This window comes from Oryctolagus cuniculus, chromosome 12 (genome assembly GCF_964237555.1).
Source record: "Oryctolagus cuniculus chromosome 12, mOryCun1.1, whole genome shotgun sequence".
Lineage (NCBI taxonomy): Eukaryota > Metazoa > Chordata > Mammalia > Lagomorpha > Leporidae > Oryctolagus > Oryctolagus cuniculus.
The window spans coordinates 55,822,462-55,847,124 of NC_091443.1; the positions used below are offsets into that span (position 1 = coordinate 55,822,462).

The following is a 24,663-nucleotide window of genomic DNA, read 5'->3' on the forward strand; positions in this document are numbered from 1 at the left end:
TCAGGAGCTTCTTCTCGGTCTCCCACAAGGATACAGGGGCCCCAAGCACTTGGGCCATCTTCTACTGCTTTCTTTTTTTATTTGACAGGTAGAGTTACAGACAGTGAGAGAGAAGGACAGAGAGAAAGGTCTTCCTTCCATTGGTTGACCCAAATGGCTGCTATGGCCGGAGCTATGCCAATCCGAAGCCAGGAGCCAGGTGCTTCTTCCTGGTCTCCCATGCGGGTGCAGGAGCCCAAGCACTTGGGCCATCCTACACTGCCCTCCCGGGCCACAGCAGAGAGCTGGACTGGAAGAGGAGCAACCAGGACTAGAACCTGGTGCCCATATGGAATGCTGGCGCTGCAGGTGGAGGATTAACCAAGTGAGCCACGGTGCCAGCCCCAATCTTTTGCTTTCTCAGGCCATAGCAGAGAGCTGGATTGGAAGAGGAGCAGCTGAGCATAAACCAGCACCCATATGGGATGCCAGTACTGTGGGCGGAGGCCCTAGCCCACTATGCCACAGTGCAGGCCCCAGTTCAAGTATTTTTTCATTTAATAGTGCACCACAAGTCTTGGAGGCTGTTTTTGTTCTTTCCTCTTTTTCTTTGTTTTCGTGTAATTGAGATATTTCAAAAGACCACTCCTCAAGTTCAGAAGTGTTTTTCTTCTGCTTGCTCTACTCTGTTGTTGAGACACTCTTCTTTTTCTTTTTCTTTTTTTTTTAATTTTTATTTTTAAACTTTATCTTATTTGAACAACATCCACTGGTTCTGTTCCCCAATGTCTGCAACAGCTGGGGCTGAGCCAGGGTGAAACCAGGAGGCTAGAACTCAGTTTGGGTTTTTCACAGGGATGGTGGGGACTCATGTACTTGAGATACCACCTGCTGCCTCCCAGCATGTACATTAGCAAGAAGCTGGAATTGAAAGTAGAGCTGGCCGGCACCGCAGCTCACTAGGCTAATCCTCCACCTTGCGGCGCCGGCACACCGGTTCTAGTCCTGGTGGGGGCGCCAGATTCTGTCCCAGTTGCCCCTCTTCCAGGCCAGCTCTCTGCTGTGGCCAGGGAGTGCAGTTGGAGGATGGCCCAAGTACTTGGGCCCCGCACCCCATGGGAGACCAGGATAAGTACCTGGCTCCTGCCATCGGATCAGCGCGGTGCGCCGGCCGCAGCGTGCCGACCGTGGCGGCCATTGGAGGGTGAACCAACGGCAAAGGAAGACCTTTCTCTCTGTCTCTCTGACTGTCCACTCTGCCTGTCAAAAAAAATTAAAAATAAAAAAATAAATAAAATGAGCGTCCCCCTGTGGCAAAAAGAAAGAAAGAAAGAGAGAGAGAGAGAGAGAAAGAAAGAAAAAGAAAGAAAGAAAGAAAAGAAAAGAAAAGAAAAGAAAAGAAAAGAAAAGAAAAGAAAAGAAAAGAAAAGAAAAGAAGAAAGAAGTGACACTTGGCTAATCCTCCGTCTGCAGCGCCAGCACCGGGTTCTAGTCCCGGTTGGGGTGCCGGGTACTAATCCTGGTTGTTCCTCTTCCAGTCCAGCTCTCTGCTGTGTGCCAGGAGTGCAGTGGAGAGTGGCCCAAGTGCTTGGGCCCTGCACCCGCATGGGAGACTGGGAGGAAGTACCCGGCTCCTGGCTTCAGATCGGCCACAGCGCTGGCCGTGGCGGCCGTTAGGGGCGTGAACCAACAGAAGGAAGACTTTTCTCTACGTCTCTCTCTCACTGTCTATAACTCTGTGTATCTCTCTTTCACTGTCTAACTCTGCCTGGCAAAAAAAAAAAATAGAGCTGAGACAGAACCCGGGTACTCCACTATGGAATGCAGGATCTTAGTCGCTGCAGCAGATGCCTACCCCTCAACTGTAATTTTTGTTTGGCTGTTTGAATGCTTAATTTTAGAGGTTTCTCTTTGGTTCTTTTTTATAATCTGTCTTGGCTGAATTTTTCCTTTTTGTCATAAGTTTTCTTCATTTCATTGAATTATTTGTCTTTTATATCTCAATGAGTTTCCTTGGGATCTTTCTTTTGAATTCATTATTAGGCATTTTATCAACATCCTGTTCATTGTAGTCTGTTAGAATTGTGTTCTTTTGGAAGCATTGTTTACCTTGCAATTTCTCCCTTTCTCCCTCTCTCCCTCCTTCATTCTACTTTAAAGGCAGAGAGACAGAAAGGTATTTTTCTACCTACTGGTTCAGTCCCCAAATGGTAGCAATATCCAGCACTAGGCCAGACTGAAGCCAGGAGCCCAGAACTCAATTCAGGTCTCTTACATGGGTGGCAGGAGCCCAGGCATTTCTCAGAATGCATTACAAGGTAGCTGGATCAGGAGCAAAGTAATTGGAATTCCAGCACTCCCATATGGGAAGCTGTGTCCCAAGCGGTTGCATAATCTGCTAAACCACAACACCAGGTCCTGCCTTGCATTTCCATACTTCTTATATCCCTACATTGATATTTGAGCATCTGTTGGATCAGTTGACTATAATTTTTAAAAGATGGCTTTTGTAGTAATTGGCTTTCTGCTGAAGATCTGTTTTAGGGTGTTGGTTTGGTAGGCTGTGTTGGTTTTGGTTCTGGCTAAGTGCCATAGTATGGTCTCCATATAGCTTTTTTACCTGTAGTCAATGGCTTTGGACACAGTGCATGGGGCAGTGGACTTGGAAAGCCCATTAGTTTCCAGGGGACGTGCAGGGATGGGGCAGTCTCATGACTCAGGAAGGTGCAGCACCACCCCATTGCCACCACCATGTGGTTACTCCAGCAATGGAATTGGTGCCCCTGGGAGCATGGAGTGCAGTGGATCTTTCCTTTGCATCTCTGGGACAAGCTCTGCCGTTGGCCGAGGTCCCCCTCAGCAGCAGCCCTGGCAGTGCCAGGAGTGTGGTTCATGTACCTTCTGCAGTGGCAGCCTGTGTGGAGTGTGCACCCTTAGGCCCAATGGTAAAGTGAGCTGATAGGTACCCAGTCAGAGGAAGCAGCAGGGAATGGGGAGGAGGCAGCTGGCCACGGAGAGGGCAGCTCTCAGGGGCCACCTCTCAGATCCTGGGAGTGACACCCCCTACTTTTACAGAGCTGAACCACCAAGTCCCTCTTGTACTGGCCACTATGCAGGTGTGGGTGCTGTGGTCAGTTGCACTGATAGGTCTTGTCAGGTTCATGAGGCTGCAGCCCCCTGTACTCATGAGGTAGAATGTCTAAGGATGGGGGTGGGGGCAGGGATGAGGCTGTGCAGGGACTTCTGGTCCCTAAGGCAGTATGAATTCTGACACAGGCTCTGTTCTCAAGGTGGTGTTGACCTGCAGCAGCTTGTGCTCTGGGGACTGCTGGGGAGGCAGTGTGTGTTCTTCTCTGAAGCACAGCTGCTGTGTGGGCTGTGGGTAACTCCCCTTGGTGGGCTTCAAGCCTGTGATGATTGGGGAACTCTCCCATAGCTGGGATTGTTGGCATCTGCAGCAGTGGGACCTGGTGGTACTCTCCCATTCACCCTTTCTCCTGCAGTGGAGTGTCCCTCCAGTTAACAAGCCAGGGTTGCACTGCCAGTGTGCTTTGTCCTGTCCCTATTCTACCATCCCAGGCCTCTGTGTCTTCCAGGGTTCCCGTCTCTTCCTTGCTGTTTTCCAGCGTTCTCCCTTTTATTGCTCTTCTGGAAATGCAGCTATGCACTGTTGCTTTGGTTCTTTGTGGAGGAAGAGATAAGCTTTGGACACCTCTGTTTGGCCATCTGAGAATCCATCCCAACTTGCAGTCTTCAGTAATCTCTTTTTTGTATATTTAAAAATCTATAGAATCCTAAACTGGATACTACCGTTTCAGACTATCATAATCTTTTTTTATCTTTAAGATTTACATATTTATTTGAAAGGTAGAATTACAGAGAAGGAAAGACAGAGCACTTTAATCCACTGGTTCTCTCCCCAAATGGTCGCAATAGCTAGGGCTGGGTCAGGCCAGAGCCAGGAGCCAGGAGCTTTATCTGGGTCTCCCACATGGGTACAGGAGCCCAAGCACTTGCGCCATCCTCTGCTGCTTTCCCAGGTGCATTAACAGGGAGCTGGATGGGAAGTAGAGCAGCTGGGACTAGAATTTGTGCCCATTTGGGATGCCAGCACTACAGGCAGTGGCTTATTCTGCTATGCCACAGTGCCAGCCCCTATTATTTAAAAATTTGAGAGATGGAGAGCTCCCATTCACTGGTTCACTCCCCAAGCACTTGCAACTTGCAGGCCTGAAGTAGTTCAAAGCTGGGAGCCAGGAACTCAATTTAGGTCTCCCATGTGGATGGCAGTAACCTGACTCCTTGAACCATCCATCACCTGCTGCTTCCCCAGGTTCTCCTTAGTAGAAAGCTGGAATCTGGAGTGGGGCCAAGACTCGAACCAAGAAACTGACCTGGGATGCAGTTACCCAAACCAGCATCTCAGTTGCGAGGCACATGTCTACCCCTTTACAGTTTCTTGATGAATGAGTGTTGGAATTTATTACGTGCTTCCACCCCCACCCAGCATCTGTTGATAGGATCATGTCATTTTTCTTGTTTAGCTTGTTAACTTGATGAATTAATTAATTTTTGAATGTTGACCCAATCTTGTATACGTGGGTTAAATCACATTTGGTTATGGTGCATAATTTTCTTCTAATATTTTGTTGAATCCTTGCATTGATGTTCATGAGAAATTAGTCTGTTTGCTTAAAATGACTTTTTCTGGTTTTAGTATTGGAATTCAGAATGCTTTTTTTTTTTTTTTTTAAGTATTTGTTTACTTGAGAGAGTTACACAGAGGTGTTCCATCCACTGCTTCTCTCCCCAGATGGCCACAACAGCCCTAGCTGAGCTGATCCGAAGCCAGGAGCTTCTTCCAGGTCTCCCACATGGGTACAGCGGCCCAAACACTTGGGCCATCTTCTGCTTTTCCAGGCCATCAGCAGGGAGCTGGATTGAAGTAGAGTAGATGGGTGGATGCTTAACCTACTACACCTCAGTGCTGGCCCCAGAATGTTTTTAAGTCAATAACTTAGAAGCTCTAAAGTTTTTCTTGATCATTCATTCAGCTACTAGAATGTGACATCTATGTTACTTGTAATTTACATGAATTTTTACAAGATTTATTTGAAAGGCAGAGTTACAGAGAGGCAGATGGGAAGTGGGGGGACTGATCTTCCATCCCCTGGTTCACTCCTCAAGTGGCCTCAATGGCCAGAACTGGGCTGATCTGAAGCCAGGAGTCAGGAGCTTCTTCCGGATCTCTCACGTGGGTACAGGGGCCCAAGGACTTAGACCATCTTCTGCTGCTTTCTCGGGCCATAGCAGAGTTGGATCGGAAGTAGAGCAGCGGGGACTCGAACTGGTACCCATGAAGGATGCCTGCACTGCAGGTGGTGGCTTTACCTGCTATGCCAGAGTGTTAGCCCCTACATTAATTTTTAAATTAAGCATTTTATTTTTAGGTAATTGTGTATTTTCCCCTTAATGCCTGGCAAACACTAATCCATTTCTATAATTTTATCATTTAAAAATTCTTCATAAGTGGACTTAAAATATGTACACTACAGTGACAACTCCAATTATTTCCTTTTTATAACATCTCACTCTAGAAGACTCTTAACCTGAGGGTACAGGTGGGAGGACTATCCATGGATTAGATATAGGAAAACTTACACTATCTTGAAATTATTTGCAAAATTTCATGTGTATGTACATGTTTTGGGGGAGGAATATGCATCAGAAACACCTGTGGAGCTTTTTAAAAAATGTAATTTCCGAGGCAGGCATTGACACAGCTACTGCTTGAAATGCCCATATCCCCTGTTGAGTGCCTTTTTTGAGCCCCAGCTCTTCATGCTTCCTATCCAGCTTCCTGGGATGGCTAAGTACTTGGGTTCCTGCGACTCACATGGGAGACCCAAATGGAGTTCCTGACTCCTGGCTTCAACATGCCTTAGCCCAACTTTGGGGAGTGAACCAAGGGTTTGGAATATCTTTATTTTCAAAACATGAATAATTGGGGGCTGACATTGTGGCAGAGAGGAATAAGTTGCCTCCTGTGATGCTGGCTCCCATATGGGTGCCAGTTTGAGATCTGGTTGTTCCACTGGGAAAACAGCTGAAAATGGCTCAAGTACTTGGGCCTCTGCACCAACTTGGGAGACTTGGAAGAAGCTTTTGGCTCCTGGCATTGGGTTGGCCCAGCCCTGGCCATTGTAGCCTTTTGGGGAGTGACTCAGAAGGTGGAAAATTTTTTTGTCTGTCCTCTGTATCACTCTGATTTTCAAATAAATAAAATATTTTAAAAAGATTTATCTATTTGAAAGGAAGGGTGGGAGGAGATCTTCTATCTGCTGGTTCACTCCCCAAATGGTTGCAGGGCCAATCAGAAGCCAGGAACCAGGAGCTTCTTCCAGGTCTCTTGACCTGGGTGCAAGGGCCCAAGAACTTTGGGCTGTCTTCTGCTTTCCCAGGTGTATTTGCAGGGAGCTGGATCAGAATGAGTAGCCAGGACTTGAACTGTCGCCTATATGGGATTTCCACACCACAGGTGGAGGCTTTCTGTGCTATGCCATAGCACTGGCCCCAAATAAATGTTTTAATTGCTTTGAATAATAATTCAAATAATAATTGCTTTGAACTCAACTCCAATGACCTGGTGGGTTCTAGTCGCTGAAGTTAAGGCTTAATACAATATTTTCAGAAAGTTTGCTAAATGATTCTTTAGAAGAGAATCTGAGTATCATCTCCATTAACTTAAAGGAATAACCTAAAGTAAATTTCCTGCGTGAAGTCAGCAGAACACAAGTAGGAAATCACTAATTTCCTGTTATATAAATGAAGTTATAACATTCATTTTCACTCTGCCTTCCCCCCTTGCATATAATAATAATGGAACAAGGGAACATGAATTTTTTTTTTTTCAAAGTCTGGATGGCTTCAGAGAGCTAGTTATAAGAATGAAAGAAAAGCATAAGGATTAGGTGTAGGACAAGTATAGATGTGTATAGTCCATGTTTGATTTCTTTGGCTGCTTAGGGTTATAAATAGTTCATGGAGAATGCATATTTTGAAAAATTATTCACGGATTTCTGTGGGGAGCAGGGCCTGTCTCCCGCAACATGGCGAAATAAGTACTGAGACTACCGAGACTAGGCTGGACCACTGAGACTATTAAGACTAACTCTATGCATCTGATCTCCCACCATGTGGCCGCTCTGAGGGAGTAAACAAATCTTACACAGCTGCTTCCTTAAATAGCTGATTCCTGACCCAACCCCTGTTTGGAGGGAAGCCACGTGCTTAGCATGTGGGCAGCAGAGCACAGATTGGTGGGAGAGGACTATAAAAGAGAGAGAGACAACATGCAGGGCCCCCCTGAGAGCTGGTGCCGCTCCTCCGCGAAAGCGGGGGAGTGGCAGCAAATCCGGGAAGGACCGGGGAAAGAAAACAGCTTCTGATGTCGTTCCTCCGTGAGTCGGGGAGCGACAGATTTCAATTTTTTGTATCCAAAAAACATTTAATTCCATTTTTTCACAAACTTTTTTTGGGAAGGTTATTTATTTGAAAGAGTTGGGCCGGCGCCACTGCTCAATAGGCTAATCCTCCGCCTGCGGCACTGGCACACGGGGTTCTACTCCTGGTTGGGGCGCCGGATTCTGTCCTAGTTGCTCCTCTTCCAGTCCAGCTCTCTGCTGTGGCCGGGGAAGGCAGTGGAGGATTGCCCAAGTCCTTGGGCCCTGCGCCCGCATGGGAGACCAGGAGAAGCACCTGGCTCCTGGCTTCTGATCAGCATGGTACGCCGGCCGCAGCGGCCATTGCGGGGTGAACCAATGGAAAAGGAAGACCTTTCTCTCTCTCTCTCTCTTTCTCTCTCACTGTCCACTCTGCCTGTCAAAAAAAAAAAAAAAAAAAAAAAAAGAGTTGGAGAGAGAGAGAGAGATCTTATATCTGTTTTTCACTCCCCAGACTGGGCCAGGTGGAAGCCAGGATCTTTATCCAGGTCTCCCATTTGGGTGGCAGGAGCCTAAGTACTTGGGCCATTTTCCACCGCTTTTCCTGGGCCATTAGCAGGGAGCTTAAGCATAAGTGGAACAGCCAGGACATGAACCAATGGATATTAAAGATACTACTTCTTCATAGATTTTTATTCTATAACCTGTGCAGTTAGTAAATGGTTAGTGATAGAGGAAATGGGGAGGTTGACATGTGGCTTTGGTTAAAAAATATATGTATGTGTATGTATATCTATATATATATATGTATGTATAAATACACACACACACACACTATTATTTTAAAGGTTGCTACTAAAGAATGAGAAAGGATAGAAAGAGTCTTAAGTTCCTGAAATATCCTGCCTTCTGCTTCCCTCATGTTTAAGGTTTCTACAAATATATGAATTAGAACTATGTTCTTTGCTTTAAACATAAGGCTCTGTTGTGGAGCTGTTGCTGTATATTTATGTACCTGTTAAAGATTTAATCACTTTCTTTGGCCTTTTCTATTTTCTGTTTATTTGTATTTTGTTGTTTAGGTATTTAAGAGATTATGGCATCTGAAACCCACAATGTTAAAAAACGGAACTTTTGTACTAATATTGAGGATCATTCCACTGATCTTCCTAGAAAAAGGATCTCTAATTTCACCAATAAGAACATGAAGGAGGTAAGTTCATGGTTAGATAAAGAGTGTAAGACATTTTAAACTGTCAGATAATTATAGTCAGGTAGGGTTAGATATGGCTAAATTGTTCAGACAATGAGAGGGTCAGAATTGCTTAATCTCCCCAAAGTAGGGTTAATAAAGTATAACCATTTGAAATACCTGAAGCTCTAAAAACTTCTTGGCTACTGTACTGTTTTTATATAATTTGACTGTTTTACTTTAAGAGGAATCTCAGAGGTTTTCCTTTTTTTAACCATTGCAAGACTCATTAGCACTGCTAAAATTGCTTTTAGACTATAAAAATTCAGCTCACCTTATTAAGCACCCTTATATGTATATGTGACTAGTGGCTTAGTAAATAAGGAAATGGATATGTTGCTTTGCCAAAAATACTTTTATACAATGTCATTGTATCTGATAACTGGAGACTGCGGCATTAGAACAGAAAAAACTTCAACCTGAAAAATCTACTTGTTGAATTTTAGCTTTATCAATCACAAAATTTACATAACTGTTAAAGAACTCTTAAGTATGCTGTAACTAGATTATTTACATTCATTTTTCAGGTTAAGAAATCTCCCAAACATTTGGCTGCTTACATAAACAGGTAAGAGCATCTTTATAGTTTGTGCAGAGGGGAAGTGTTTGCCCTAGTGGTTGAGACACCTTTGTCCCCTGTCACAAGACCTGGGTTTGATGCCTCTTCTGAATCCAGCCTCCTGCTAACGCAGACTCTGGGAGGCTGAAGTGACTGGGCGCTTACATGGGTTACCGGGATTGAGTTCCCCAGCTCCCAGCTTTGGCTCTGACCATTGGCATAACCAGTGCATTGGAGTTCTGTTTATCTCTTTCTCCATCTCTCTCTCTCTCTCTCTCTCTGCTTCTCAAATTAAAATTGTAAAATATAATTAAAGTTTGTAGGGAAATAGCAAATATGAAAAACTGGGTAAAGATGAAAATAGTGGATAAAATAAGTATTTTCTTTTATTAAAGTAATAGTTTATTTATTGTTAGATAGCTTCATTGTGACAGGCTCTGCTCTGATAAACACATCAGTATTATCTCTTTTCCTCACAACAGTTGTACTTGAGTGTATTACCCTTAGCAGCTGAGAGAACACTAAAACTCACAGAAGTTGTGATTTGTTCAGGGTCATATAACCAGAAAGTGATAAACATGGCATTCATTCTCAAATCTACTTAATATAAAAAGCACTTTCTACAAAACCACTGGTGTTCAAAGTGTAATCTGAGGACCTAGAGGTTTCTGGGGCTTTTTTAGGGAGTGTGTGAGATCAAGACTATTTTCATAACAATACCAAGACATTATTCATTTTTCTTTTCAGTCTCTTGTATAGTAGAGTTTGACATTTTATGTCACAATAGATTGCATACAGATTTAAAAAAGAACCCAACTGTTTTCTGTTAAATCAGATATTAGAATTTTGAAAAAAATGTAAAGCAGTACCCTTCTCATTGTTCTGATTGTTTTGGGAAACACAATTTTTTGTGTAACATATCTCTTGTTGATATATAATGTCTGTTTTTAAATAACAAATATTTTAAAATTTTCTTAGTTTTAGTTTCTGATACAGTAAACATCAATAGGTTTCAGTCACATGAAACACTTTTTTGAGTTCTCAGTAATTTATTTTGAAGCATCCTGACACAAAGATAATTTGAGAACCAGTGAACCATGTTTGCTGTATTGTGTTCTGTTCAGAATTAAGTATATTTCAGCCTAATCAAATAATTAAAATATCCAGACTTGTACAATATGTCATTTTGTTAGACAAATATTAGGTAACAGGAAAGTGTTATAGTTTTCTTATTTCCAGAATGGCCTTTAATGATTCATTTTAAAAGCATCATAGTTAGCATCTATGTATCTTCATTTTCATTTGTTATAAAGTGTCATTCATCTCATTGCTTTCAGATAATTTGTAGCTTTCCTTTTCAAACTAAGAGTTAAGATTTTGAATTCTTTATTATTCCTTTCACTTCTAATTTCAGTTGATTATAGCAAAATGTGGACTATTAAATCTCATTTAAAAACTTTTAAAGGTTTTTATTATTTTTTTACTTTAAAAATTCTTTTTACAGAACAGTTGGACAAGCTGTGAAAACCCCAGATAAACTACGTAAGGTGATCTATCGCAGAAAGAAAGTTCATCATCCCTTTCCAAATCCTTGTTACAGAAAAAAACAGTCCCCTAGCACTGGGGGCTGTGACATGGCAAATAAAGAAAATGAACTGGCTTGTGCAGGTCACCTGCCTGAAAAATTACGCCATGATAGTCGCACATATTTGGTTAATTCCAGTGACCCTGGCTCTTCACAGACAGAAAGCCCATCATCAAAATATAGTAGTTTTTTTTCTGAGGTAAGTCACTTTTCTAAGGTATGTCTAGCTTACCTTTATTCCTGTTACCCTGTTGGGGTTTTTTTGATTGCTATATAGTACTAGCTAAATAATTTTTCTTACTCATTGAATTCAAACTTACTTGAGTGATAGTCCTTGAGACAGTTTTTTAGTTTAACCATATTTGAATCAATAATTTTATATTTCTATGTTAGCAATATATAAGGTGGGTTGAAATGCTTGACATGCTGCTATAAATATCCAGAATGACAGGTTGGCCAGTAGAAATTTAAAACCAGGGAAAAAGAAATCTTGCTTAAAAAATGGACCACTTAACAATAGTTAACAATAATATATTTTTCTAAATAGCTAGAAGAAAGACTATTGAATGATCACACTACAAAGAAATCTTGACTATTTGAGGTGATGGATGCTGATTATCCTAATTTGATCATTAAAATCTATGCATGTACTGAAATATTACATTGTACCCCATAAATATATAGAATTTTTGTCAGTAAAAACAATCTAATTAGAAAAATAAAGTTAAACTACTAAATAAAATAAATAAATAAAATGGACCGCTGAGGCTGGTTATCTAGGCATAGTTGGCTGGGTTCACAGAATTGCCTAGTGGAAGGCTTATTAGCAAACCTAATACTTGTAAAATTAATTTCAAAAAAAGCTATTATGTTCTTAAAACTGTATATATGAAATGCATGGATTTTTTCCTTTATATAAGTAAATAAGTTGTCTAAGTCCATATTAATGACATACATCAGGATGTTGACTGATGCATAGTTTTAATAAGTCGAAACCAAAATCTAAATTAATTGTGGTATTTAAAAACTGGAGAATATGCTGTTTTTTAAAGATGCACTTGATCTGTTTTGACATTGAAAAATGATTATACAGGTGAAAAACAAGATTGTAAAAACAAAAAAATGGACTTTTTTGTGTACTTAATTTATCTTTGAAAATGATTTGGAAAGATACACGCCAGTGTTAAATGTTATTTCTGGGGCATGATATTTGAATTTTGCGGGTTTTTTTTTCCTTATAAAGAATATTCTTTTTTTTTTTTTTTTTTTTTTTTTTTTTTTTTTTTTTTTAAGATTTATTTATTTGAGAGGCAGAGTTACAGACAGAAAGGTCTTCCATCTGCCAGTTCACTCCCCAGTGACCACAGTGGCCCAAGCTGAGCCTGGGTCTCTCATGTGGCTGCAGTGGTCCGAGCACCTGGGCCATCTTCCACTGCTTTCCCAGGCCATAACCAGAGAGCTGGATTTCAAGAGGAGCAGCTATATAGGATACCAGCGCCACAGGCAGAGGTGTAGCCCACTGCACCACAGCGCTGGCCCTGTTTTTTTCTTATATATACAGTTCTGTGTTAAACTTTTTACAATACCAGCATCCCATGTGTGCACTGGTTCAGATTCTGGTTGCTCCACTTCCAGTCTAGCTCCCTGCTAATAGCCTGGGAATGCAGTGAAAGATGGCCCAAGTGCTTAGACCCCTACACCCACGTGGAAGACCTGGAAGAAGTTCCTTTCTCATGGTTTCAGTCTGGCCCAGCCATCTGCAGAGTGCATCAGCAGATAGAAGATAACTCTGTCTCTGTAACTCTGAATTTCAAATAAATAAATAAATCTTAAAAAAAAAAAAAAAGGAATGATGTTTTCATTTTATTTGGAAAGATAAAGAGACAGAGTTCATATCTGCTGTTCCACTCTTCAAATGCCCGCAGCAGTGAAGGATGGGTCAGTCCTAAGCTGGAAGCCTCCAGAACTCAATCCCAGGTCTCTCACTTATGTGGAAGGGACATGAGTACTTGAGCCTCTGCTGCCTCCCCGAGTACACATTAGCAGGAAGCTGGATTGGAAGCAGAGTTGCTGGGACCCTACCAGGCACTCCAATATGATGTAGGCATCCCAAGGGCAATCTAACCACTGCCTGTCCCTGTTACATGAGTTATTGAAATGTAAAAGAAAAATGGTAGCTAGTATTAGAAAAAGTACTGATAAACAATAAACAGATCCTAAAATTGTTTCCATCATGATTATCTTCCAGGTTTCTCAGGACCATGAAACAATGGCCCAGGTTTTATTCAGCAGGAATTTGCGATTGAATGTAGCTTTAACTTTCTGGAGAAAGAGAAGCATAAGTGAACTTGTAGCCTATTTGGTGAGGTAAGTAATTTTGAGTGTAAAATTAGAAGTACATCTTCTTTATTTTACTACTGGCTAAAATTTTAAACTGCCTGTACTTAGCTTTGATAGGAACTGTCTGGCTTAAATTACAGTTGCCCCCAGCCTATGAATAACCAAAATTACAGAAAACATCTGTTTTATCAGATTGAGCAAAACTGGTTTTTCTAAGGTTCTTGTCGATAAAACTAAGAGATACCAATATGGGGAAACCTTTTTAAAATGCCTTTTGAGGCTGGTGTCTTGGTACAGTGCGCACTGCTTTACACCCTGGCCACTCCACTTCCCATCCACCTCACTGCTGTTGTGCCTGGGAAAGCATCGGAAGATGGTCCAAGTCCTTGGGTCCCTGCCACCCACTTGAGAGACCAGCCATTTGGGGAGTGAACCAGTGGATGGATGATATCTGTCTCTCTTTCTCCTTCCCTCCCCCTCTCTCTAGCTCTGCCTTTCAAATGAATATATAAATGAATAAATAAATCTTAAAAAAAGATTTATGTATTTACTTGAAAGAGTTAGAGATTACCCATCTGCTGGTCCACTTCCCAAATGGTTACTTCTGCCCTGGTTGGGCCAGGCTGAAGCCAGGAGCCGGGAGCCAGGAATCCCATCTGGGTCCCCCAATGGATATGGAGGTTCAAGTAGTTGGACCACACTCTGCTGCTTTCCCAGGCACATCAGCAGGGAGCTGTACCAGATATGGAGCAGCTGGGCCAAGTGGCATTCTTATGGGATGCCAGCACTGCAGGCAGTAGTTTAACCCACTGTGCCACAGTACCAGCCCCGGTAAATAAATCTTAAAAAAAAAAATCTCCTTTGCGAATTTGCAAATTTTAAGCATTACCTTCCTGGTTTTATTCAAGTCTCTAAAATGTTACCTTTGTGAGACTTTCCATGACCATTGTATCTCTTTACTTCCCATCTCCCTCTCCTGTTTTATTTTTCGCCTTAGAAATTAATATCACCGGCCGGCGCCGCGGCTCACTAGGCTAATCCTCCGCCTAGCGGCGCCGGCACACCGGGTTCTAGTCCCGGTTGGGGCGCCGGATTCTGTCCCGGTTGCCCCTCTTCCAGGCCAGCTCTCTGCTGTGGCCAGGGAGTGCAGTGGAGGATGGCCCAGGTGCTTGGGCCCTGCACCCCATGGGAGACCAGGAAAAGCACCTGGCTCCTGGCTCCTGGCTCCTGGCTCCTGCCATCGGATCAGCGCGGTGCGCTGGCCGCAGCGCGCCAGCCGTGGCGGCCATTGGAGGGTGAACCAACGGCAAAGGAAGACCTTTCTCTCTGTCTCTCTCTCTCTCACTGTCCACTCTGCCTGTCAAAAAAAAGAAAAAAAAAAAAAAGAAATTAATATCACCAACCTACTCTATACATTTTTACTTATTTGTTCACTGTCTCTCTTTTTTAAAATATTTATTTATTTATTTCAAAGAGTTAAAACAATAGAGAGAGAGAGAGAGATCTTCATCTGCTGGTTCACTCCCTAAATGGTTGCAATGGCTGGTGCTGGATGAGGCAGAAGCCAGGAGCTTGGAACTCCATCCTGGTCACTCACATGGAAAACAAGAGGCCCAAATACACGGACCTTCCTCTGCTGCTTTCCAGTGTTAGCTGAATTGGAAGCAAAGCATCAGGGATGAACTAACTCTCCCATACAGGAGTTTAACCTGCTGTGCTACAAAGCCAGTGCTGCTCCCCGCCCCTATCCCTTGCCTGTCTGTAACCTACTCCTCACTCACAGTGGGCATACAAGCCCTATCTCTTGTTCACTGCTGTGTCCCTAGTACTTGGCTCATCAAAGACATTGAAATTGTTAAATTTGTGGATCTCTGGGGCCAATGTTGTGGCATAGTGGGTAGAGCCACTGCCTGTGATGCCAGCATCCCATGTGAGCACTGGCTCCTACACTTCCTATCCAGCTCTCTGCTAATGTGCCTGGGAAAGCAGCAGAAGATGACCCAAGTGCTTGGGCCGCTACACCCATCTGGGAGACAAGGGAGAAGCTCCTGGCACCTGGCTTCAGCCTGGCCCACCTTAGCCCCAGCCATTGTGGCCATTTGGGGAGTAAACCAGTGGATGGAAGATCTCTCTTTCTCTCCTTCTATAACTTTGCCTTTCAAATAAATAAAAAAATTTTTTAAATGGTGAATCTCTTGAAAGCAGTATGAAGATTTTAACATAAATAGGGAATTTTCGGGGCCGGCGCAGTGGTGTAGGGGGTAAAGCCGCTGCTGAGGTGCCGGCATCCCATATGGGTGCCAGCTTGAGTCCCAGCTGCTCCACTTCTGATCCAGCTCTCTGCGATGGCCTGGGATAGCAGTAGAAAATGGCCCAAGTATTTGGGCCCATGCACCCGTGTGCAAGACCCGGAGGAAGCGCCTGGCTTTGGATCGGCACAGCTCTGACTGTTGTGGCCAATTGGGGAGTGAACCAGCAGATGGAAGACTCTGTTCTCCTCTCCTCTTTCTCTCTCTCTCTGTAACTCTGACTTTCAAATAAATAAAATAAATCTTGAAATAAAAAAATTAGGAATTTTCTTTTTGTACCCACAGGATAGAAGATCTTGGAGTTGTAGTAGATTGCCTACCTGTACTCACCAATAGGTAAAAACAATATTTTACCAAAAAAATTACAGAACAAATTATGACTTATTAATGCACATATTTTTAACATAGTATTTATTTTAGTTTACAGGAGGAAAAACACTATATCTCACTTGGCTGCTGCGTGGACTTGTTGCCTCTAGTAAAGTCATTACTTAAAAGCAGATTTGAAGAGTAAGTGCCAAATGAATCAATTGTTTTTCTTTTTGAACATCCTTAATTTTGTTTTCATGAGTTCATATTAGCAAACTGGGCTATGTGAGGCATGTAGTTTCTGTTTTCCATGAGCTTATAGTATAATTAGAAGAACATTAAGTGATTAAATCATAATCATAAAAGGGTTTTAAAAGGGTTACATAAAATATAGTTTATGAAATAGATCGTGAAACTAGTGAAGTAAGTTTATAGAAGGGATGAAAGATCAATGTCTGTTTTTGGAGAAGGGAAGTGTCTTTTGTAATGGCTTTTTAGATGAAAACATTTTGTAACATTGTCATTTCAGATATGTAATAGTTGGTTTAAACTGGCTTCAAGCAGTCATAAAAAGGTGGTGGTCAGAACTGTCATCCAAATCAGAAATCAGAAATGATGGGTGAGTATGTCTTTAAAGGTACCGTCGTGCTGAAGCTTTTTTCAAAAAAGCCGCTTGATTAAACTAGGTGGTAATTTTGTACTGGTATCATCAGCATATATTTATTCTTTTCATTTTCAGAGAAATACTGAGTTGTGATACATGAAAATCAAAACATAGAGGTTGAGTTCCAGAGCCCAGGAACCCCTGTATCTCTTCTCGTAAAACCCAACCCTTCATTTAAGAAAGAAAAAGTTCAATGATGATTTAACAGGGGTTTAATTAGTAAAGGAGAGAAAAAAATACCTGTAATGGGATAAGGGTTGGAAGCATCCTGCAGGGTCCTTAGATTGCCTAGACATATCCTGAGAGTATGATGTTGATTACAGTTCTGAAACTATATTTATAATTATAATTTGAGGACTGCTTTGGTGTGGAAATGCAGTTATTCTACCAAATGAGCCAGATTGTCATGAAACCATAAAAAAAAGAAAATCTCCCTACAATCCCCTTAACATTTATAATTTTCTTACATTATAGTTTTCTTATAAATACTTGAAAATTTTAAACTGTTTTCATCAAGTGAATTTACTAACAAAGGCCATATGCATCTATATTTGCTTTCTCGTTTTTCTTTTTTTCCTCCTAGAAATATTCAGATTTTAAGACAACAATTAAGTGGGTTGTGGGAACAAGAAAACCATCTTACTTTGGTTCCAGGATATACTGGTAATATAGCTAAGGTAATCTCTGTTTTTCTCTTTAATATTTATTTGAAAGGAAGAGTTACAGAGAGCGAGAGAAATAAGATCATCCATCCACTGATTCATGCTCCAAATGGCCACAATAGCCAGCGTTGGGCCAGCCCAAAGCCAGGAGCCTGGAGCTTCATTTGGGTCTCTCATGTGGGTGCAGGGATCCAAGGATTTGGGCCATCCTCTGCTGCTTTCCCAGGCGCATTAACAGGGAGCTGGATCGGAAATGGAGAAGCTGGGACTTGAACCTGGTACACGGTAGTGCTGGCCCCAATCTACATTTAAACTTAAAAATTAGGCATTAAACCAAGAAATAACATAGGATACATTTGTAAATGAGCTCTTCAGTTTCTAGACAAAATAATTGAGTACTGTTCTAACAAGGTGTTAAGTCAATTTATTTCTCTTATTTATTTATTTATTTATCTGAAAGGCAGAGCTACAGAGAGGCAGAGTCAGAGCAAGGTCTTCCATCCACTGATTCACACCCCAAATGGCTACAATGGCTAGAGCTGGGCCGATCTGAAGCCAGGAGCCAGGAGCTTCTTCTGGGTCTCCTATGCGGGTGCAGGGCCTAAGCACCTGGGCCGTCTTCTGCTGTTTTCCAAGGCCATAAGAGAGCTGGATCTGAAGTGGAGCAGCCAAGTCTCGGACTGGTGCCCATAAGGGATGCCGGTACTGCTGGTGGCAGCTTTACCTGCTATGCCGCAACGCTGGCCCCAAGTCAGTTTCATATTTGCAAGTGCTTAAAGTCCTCTGGATGTGAGTGTGACCTTGGCAGGAAGAACAGGAGTTATCCATTGAATGTTTCATATACAGCCACAGAAATACTATGCCACAGGATATTTAATGACCTAGTTCTAATAGAAAAATATCTGAAGAAAAATTAAGAATCCAAATAAGAGCAACATCAGAAGGAAACAAGGGATGAGGAATACATTCAGATGGGTTTAGAATGTTAATTTTTACTTTGCTTTTGCTAATATTTTTTTTTTTTTTTTGAAGATTTATTCTATTTACTTGAAAGAGTCACAGGGAAAGACAAAGAGGGAGAGAAAGAGAGAAAGGTCTTCCATCCGCTAGCTCACTCCCCAAATGGCTGTGACTGGGCCAGGCTGAAGCCAGGAACCAGGAGCTTCCTCAGGGTCTCCCATATGGCTACAGGGGCCCAAGGAATTGGGCCATCCTCCACTGTTTTCCCAGGCACATTAACAGGGAGCTGGATTGGAAGAAAAGCAGCCAGTACTCAAACCAGCAACCATGTGGGATGCTGGCAATGATTTAACCCACCATGCCACAATGCCAGCCCTACTAATATGCTTTTTGAAAAAGTAACCTTTAAATCACAGAATGAATTGGACATTGGTCTTTATCGATTTGCTTGTCTTTTAAAGGAAAAAGTACATTACTAGTTGGGATTTTGGTATTTAAACTCCAGAAAAACATTGGTAGTTAAAATATAATTGCAAAAAAAAAAAAGTTAAGAAATATTTCTGCCCTATTAGTGGGCACATTGCTATCATAAATGGGCATTAGCCAGGAATAGAAAGTGATATTTGATTTAAAAAATTTATTAAATGTAGTTTAATTTATGTCATACACTATTAAAATTCTTTATGGATACTTCCAAAAAAGCAAGATGACCTCAAGTTTACCACTTTGTATGATTTTACTGTATGAGTTCTTTTTTCTTTTTAAGATTTATTTCTTCATTTGAAAATCAGTTATAGAGGGAGAGGGAGAGAGATCTTCTGTCCACTGGTTCACTCCTTAGATGGCTACAACAGCCAGAGCTGGATCAGGCCAAAGCCATGAGCCAGCAATTTCATCCAGGTATCCCACGTGGGTGGCAGGGGTCCAAGTACTTGAACCATCTGCCATTGCTTTACCCAGGCCATTAACAAGGATCTGGATCAGAAATAGTGCACCCGGGATATGAGCCACTGCCCATATGGGTTGCTGGCATTATAGACTGGAACTTTACCTGCTACCCAATGTTGGCCTCTACTAAAGAATTCCTAATGGTGAAAATCTTAGGAATCAATTTCTAGAAATATTTTGGTTGTTTTAGGTTTTTAAAGTATACATACCACATCCTCTTGCTTGGTAGGAGCTTTTTTCTTTTTTCTTTTTTGGACAGGCAGAGTTAGAAAGAAAGACAGAAAGACAAATCTTCCTTCCATTGGTTCACCCCCCAAATGGCTGCTACAGCCGGCGTGCTGCGCTGATCCAAAGCCAGGAGCCAGGTGCTTCCTCCTGGTTGATAGGAGCTTGTTTTCTGGAATAGAAATGAATAATTATTTCTTAGAAATTTGCTTTTAATTATAATTCTTTATAAAGGGAGAAGCTTTATTGTGAACATGACTTAAAATACTATGTTTATTATTGAAGACTATACTAAAGTGATTTAATAGTTCAAAGTGAAGTTCTTTAAGTTACAATGAAAACTTTATTACAAAATTAAGCTCTCAATTAACTTGTAAGTTTCTGAGAGCAGAAACTGGAGAGTCTATTATGAAACTGGCCTTGAGTTTATATAGCTCTAAAGGTAAGGTATTCCTGTGAATGCAGACTTATTTGAGCACAGGAACCAAAACATTGTCTCAGCACTTAGCAAACATTTATCGAGTGTGTGATATGTCCCAGGCCCTGTACCAAACAAAAGCAGATAAAAAGTTGAGAAGAACACTCTTCAACTGTTAAAAGATCACAAATGGAAACTAAGGCAGCCAAAAAGGAAAATAAAAATGTGTTGTTTATGTGTATTTACTATACTGGCTAATGAAATGTTTCTGTTTTATCCTCTAAGGATGTAGATGCTTATTTATTACAGTTGCATTGAGAGATTTCATCTACTAAACAGCATTTGGTTATTCGAGACATCCTGGGACTATAGGATTTCCAAAAATAGGTCTCTTCTGAGAACTGTGAACTGTGGAAGAAATCAAAATCATTTTTTCTTTTAAAAAGCCACAAATTGAAACCACTAATGAAACGCTAACAATCTACTTCACATTGAAGTGGAATAGTATCCAAAAGGAGCAGCTTCAACTTCAATGAGGTGAAAGTGCACTATGAAGATTGTTCGCCTTTGCTGCATTCGGGGTCTGTATGGTTATTTGATAACATTGTTTAAGAACTACTGGGTCTTAATGCAATCATGCATAAGAATATAATTTATACTCTGCAAAAGTAAGACAAGAGTTATTACTAGAAACTACAAAGACCAATCGTGATTTTTTTTCAAGATTGTGTTTTATAAAAAAACTTAAATGTGTGCAGCTATTTTCTTATGTTGAAAGACTTTGAAAGTGAAAACATTAAATAATATTAAAAATGTTCACACTGAAATGCTGTTTATGCAAAATGCCTTAATTATTAACTAAGCCAATATATTATGATACCAATATCTGTTTTAAAAAATTGAAACCAACCATGCTTCTGGCATGATAAAATCCTGGAATTAAATCAGGGGTTTACATTCACATAGAATGTTATTGTTCAGATATATTCCACACAATTTTTAAAACTTGAGAATATTTTTAGTATCTCTGATTTTTTTTTTTGCCAGAATCATCATGCCATGTATGTATGTATTATCCCTATATAAAAAAGGTGAATATGTGTATGAATGTTTAACTGGAAATGTCCATGGAATTAGCTAATTTATATTCACTTTTTATTGTATATATATTTCTAATATTTTTCATTTCTGTATCATTTAAACTTTCTTCACTTGAGTAAATTCACTAAATATTTCTATTTTTTGCTTTTTTAATTCTGATTTTGTATGCATTCTAATTTCTTATCACTACATGTTTTAAAGAGTTGCAGTGCTTTAGAATTGTTTACAGTTAATGCTGACTTTGTATTTTAAATTCCAGCATTTTACTACCTCCTATAATGGTTAGTATAAAATGCCAGCAGACTGTATGAGGTCATTTTTTAAAAATTCCACTTATAGTGTCAATTAGCCCAATCCTGGAATGACTGAACAACTCTAAATGTTACCCATCTTGAAAGTAATTTGAGTTTAATAACACTATTGGTGGTTCATACATCATCTCATCTTTAATAAGCCTGACAGATGCCTGAGCAAAGATTCTTAAAAATCAGATTTCTCTTTAGTACTCCTTCAAGCACTTGAATTAAAATCTTTTCACATTTATCAAGTTAGTGACTACTGATATGGATCTCCAGCATCTTTTTTGTTTTCAAAATGTTACCTTTCATTGAATTCTATTTTTGTGTGGCTATATTTCATATAGTTATGTATTCCTCACCATGAATATTAGTTGTAATTTGTTATTTTCTTCAGTCTTTAGATTTCAGATAACTGCTTCTATGAGAGGTGAATTATTTAAGAAGTCATTTCTCAGGATGTGGAATTTGGACCATAAACCTGTGTCATCTCTGTGAAACCTTGAGATGATGAAATATAACTTTTGTTCGTTGTTGCTGTGCTTTAGTTATCACTGTCTTATCTAACAGTTTGAACCAGTTAACTTGGTTGGAGTATGGTGCTATGAGGTTAAGGACAGGAATTTAATCCTTTTTTAAGTTCATTAACTTTACATACACAAACACAGAGAAACAATTTTACAATCACAGAGTTCACCTTTCCTCCAGTACTCATCTTGCATTCATTTCAAACTGAAAATCAGTTCTGGGTCACAAGGAAGGTGACATATGGAGCTTAGCATAAAAACCTAACTTCAAATGGAAAGATAAGTCAAATTATTGGTATATATGATACTGCAGACTTCAAAATAATATATTCAAAATAAGATATGTAAATTCTGTGTAATGTTTAGTTTCACAGTATTGAATAATAGGTCAGATATTTTCTGTATTTGTCAAATCATTAAATAGTATCTTCAAAAATCAACTGTTAGAAAAACAAACTGCTAAAAACCAAGTACAAATGAAATAGAGTAAGAAAAAGTATCTTGTTAACACTGAATTCTTGAGCTTAAATTTAGGTTTCTTGAAGGCGGGAAGACAATGTTCCATTTTATATACTCAGAGTTATATAAGCCAGCAGTCTTTAGCTCACAAACATTAGTAGCACACACTCCTACTTTGTGTTCCTGGCCTTTGCAGTTTACCTTAGTACCTACCTCTCTCAGTTACTGAGTTGTGATGATTCAGTGTTTTTAAGATTCTTGGATAAAAGATGTTAGGTAAGTATTTTTGAATACTCTGTTGCTACTAAGCTCTTCTCATGCTGTAGCATTTCAGTTAGAACAGTGTTGATCTCCATAAAGAGCCAAAGAGTGTTTATAAAGTGTTTTGACTGTTACTGACCTAGATTGGGTCAGTTGCTGTCTGTCATTGCTCATTTGTTGCTGTGCTACTAAGTAGTATACAGAACTAAAGACCTAGCAAGGTGTCTATGCCTTTGTTAGCTCGTCTGCCTTCTTAGATAGTCCATATTTGACTTTGCAAACTTTACAAGTATAAGGATAGGTAGTTTATTGTGGCCATAGAGGATTATAATCAAGGAATTTACTTCTATTAGGGATATGTGAATGGCTGTTATGAGTGATCATAATCACAATAAAGGTTAAAAGTTAGGAAGTATTTTCAAAATTTTTTGGCAGTGATTTTAAAGGTAATTTGCACTAGTTATTTACATAAATTCTAAAATGTGACATCTAGGAAATATATATTTATGTCCATTTGAGAAGTCATAAATATCAATACTGTACTATGAGGGCTACAAAGGAGTTAAATCCAAAAATCCATACTTGTTACATGTCATGTCCTGACCTTAAATATGGTTCTATGGGTTTAAAACTGTATTTCTGGCCTTTGAGATGGTAATTTTCTCAAACTTGGAACATTTCTGTATTTTGTAAGTTACTGACTATTCAACATTAATGGATAATTGAAGATTAAATGATTCCTGTTATCATTACTCATTAGTTCAGAAATTCTTATTTACTTAAGCAGTCTGGAAAAGCAAGATTTAAGTTAATATTTCACCAGTCATTCCCAGTTATCTTTCTTCTTATTTAAGAACAAAATAGTATTATTCTTTTGTGATTAAAGAAAATAGAATCACAAGCAGCTGAGTCAGCTGGGTGATCCATTTGCACGTGCTGCTTATCACTCAGTGCAGATTTTTATTTTCTGAATTCAGGTGAAAATAGAATTGCTGGACATGTGTTGGTAGCTGTTTACTCCTATGATAGTCATTCTCCCTTTCTAATTCTTCTAGTCATGAAAATTGTCATAAAACTTTGTGACACGTTACCCCTTCTCTTTTTTAATTCTATAAAGGGAGCATAAAATAAAAATATCCATTCCTAAATACTGTACACTTCTTAATACAATTCCATGGTTCAGTAACAGTACCAAATACAGTAACAAAAATAAACACTCTATAATGAATAACCTGTATTTGAATACATATCTACAATGATATATTTAAAGTCATTTTTAACAGTATCTTCTAAAACTTAATAAATATTAAATGCACCTAAAAGTAAAACAATGTATCCCACAGTATTTTACTACTGTGAAGAGTCATAAAATACAAAACAACAGTTACTATGTGCCCAATAATTCCATGAAAGGTCAACCCCACAGCCACCAATGAATTTTTTTTTGACAGGCAGAGTGAGAGAGAGAGAAAGGTCTTCCTTCCGTTGGTTCACCCCCCAAATGGCCGCTATGGCCAGTGCGCTGCACAGATCCGAAGCCAGGAGCCAGGTGCTTCCTCCTGGTCTCCCATGCGGGTGCAGGGCCCAAGGGCTTGGGCCAGCCTCCACTGCCTTCCCGGGCCACAGCAGAGAGCTGGACTGCAAGAGGAGCAACTGGGACAGAACCGGCACCCCAACTGGACTAGAACTTGGAGTGCCAGCACTGCAGGCGGAGGATTAACCTAGAGAGCCGTGGTGCCAGCCCACCAATGTATTTTTAATAGCAAAGCTTGCTGTATATTATTGCTTTGACATACAGATTAATCATTCTCTGGACTAAGAAGTTTTCAAATGAGAGGTCCTATTAGTCCAGATGAGGTTTCAACTCCCCAAATGCACTTGGGCTAGCACTGATCTAAAGTTCTCAGTGTTTTGTTTTCAGTTCTACATGTCCTGAACCTGTCCAGTACTGTTTTGACACTGGATTTGCCTGAAAGCTAGGAAGAGTTTATCCAGAGTATTTGATAAGAACTATTGTGGAAATACTGGCACACATTAAACTGCCAAAATTACTTGCTTCCAGAATTGCTCTACTGAACTTATTAACCAAACCTGCAATATGAAGCTTGGATTGGAATTAGACCTGACCTTCCAGGAGTCAGGAGCAGAGTTAGCATCTATTTACTTTTCTACTTCCATTTTTATTTTTTTTTTTTTTTTTAAGAGGAAGAAAGAAAAACTCATTGGCCCGTTGTATAAACCTGAACAGTTGACTGAGGACCTCCTGCCTCACCTTTCTCTTACCTTGTAGTACACTTGCCAGGCCCTCTCTGTACATCTGCAGCCTTGCCTCAACACAGAAGGATATGTGAGAATTAAACTCTTCTT

At 40.3% G+C, this 24,663-nt stretch overlaps 1 protein-coding gene across 8 annotated transcripts in view; it reads left to right on the forward strand.

The window, feature by feature from the left end:
* Positions 1–23,048, forward strand: part of KATNBL1 (katanin regulatory subunit B1 like 1) — a 49,547-nt gene extending 26,499 nt beyond the window's left edge. For 2 of the 8 annotated variants that reach the window (XM_051822111.2, XM_051822112.2), the window contains exons 2-9: positions 8,504–8,634; positions 9,201–9,241; positions 10,737–11,016; positions 13,066–13,184; positions 15,752–15,802; positions 15,887–15,976; positions 16,305–16,394; positions 17,023–20,479. In XM_051822111.2, the coding sequence (XP_051678071.1) occupies positions 8,518–8,634; positions 9,201–9,241; positions 10,737–11,016; positions 13,066–13,184; positions 15,752–15,802; positions 15,887–15,976; positions 16,305–16,394; positions 17,023–17,374 (1,140 nt within the window). In that variant the 5' untranslated portion in view covers positions 8,504–8,517 and the 3' untranslated portion in view covers positions 17,375–20,479. Of the gene's footprint in view, positions 1–8,503; positions 8,635–9,200; positions 9,242–10,736; positions 11,017–13,065; positions 13,185–15,751; positions 15,803–15,886; positions 15,977–16,304; positions 16,395–16,514; positions 21,297–21,446 lie in introns of those variants that run through there. The other 6 variants (XR_011380832.1, XR_011380833.1, XM_002718010.5 and 3 more) reach the window with 6 other exon arrangements.
* The last annotated feature ends 1,615 nt before the right edge of the window (positions 23,049–24,663 follow it).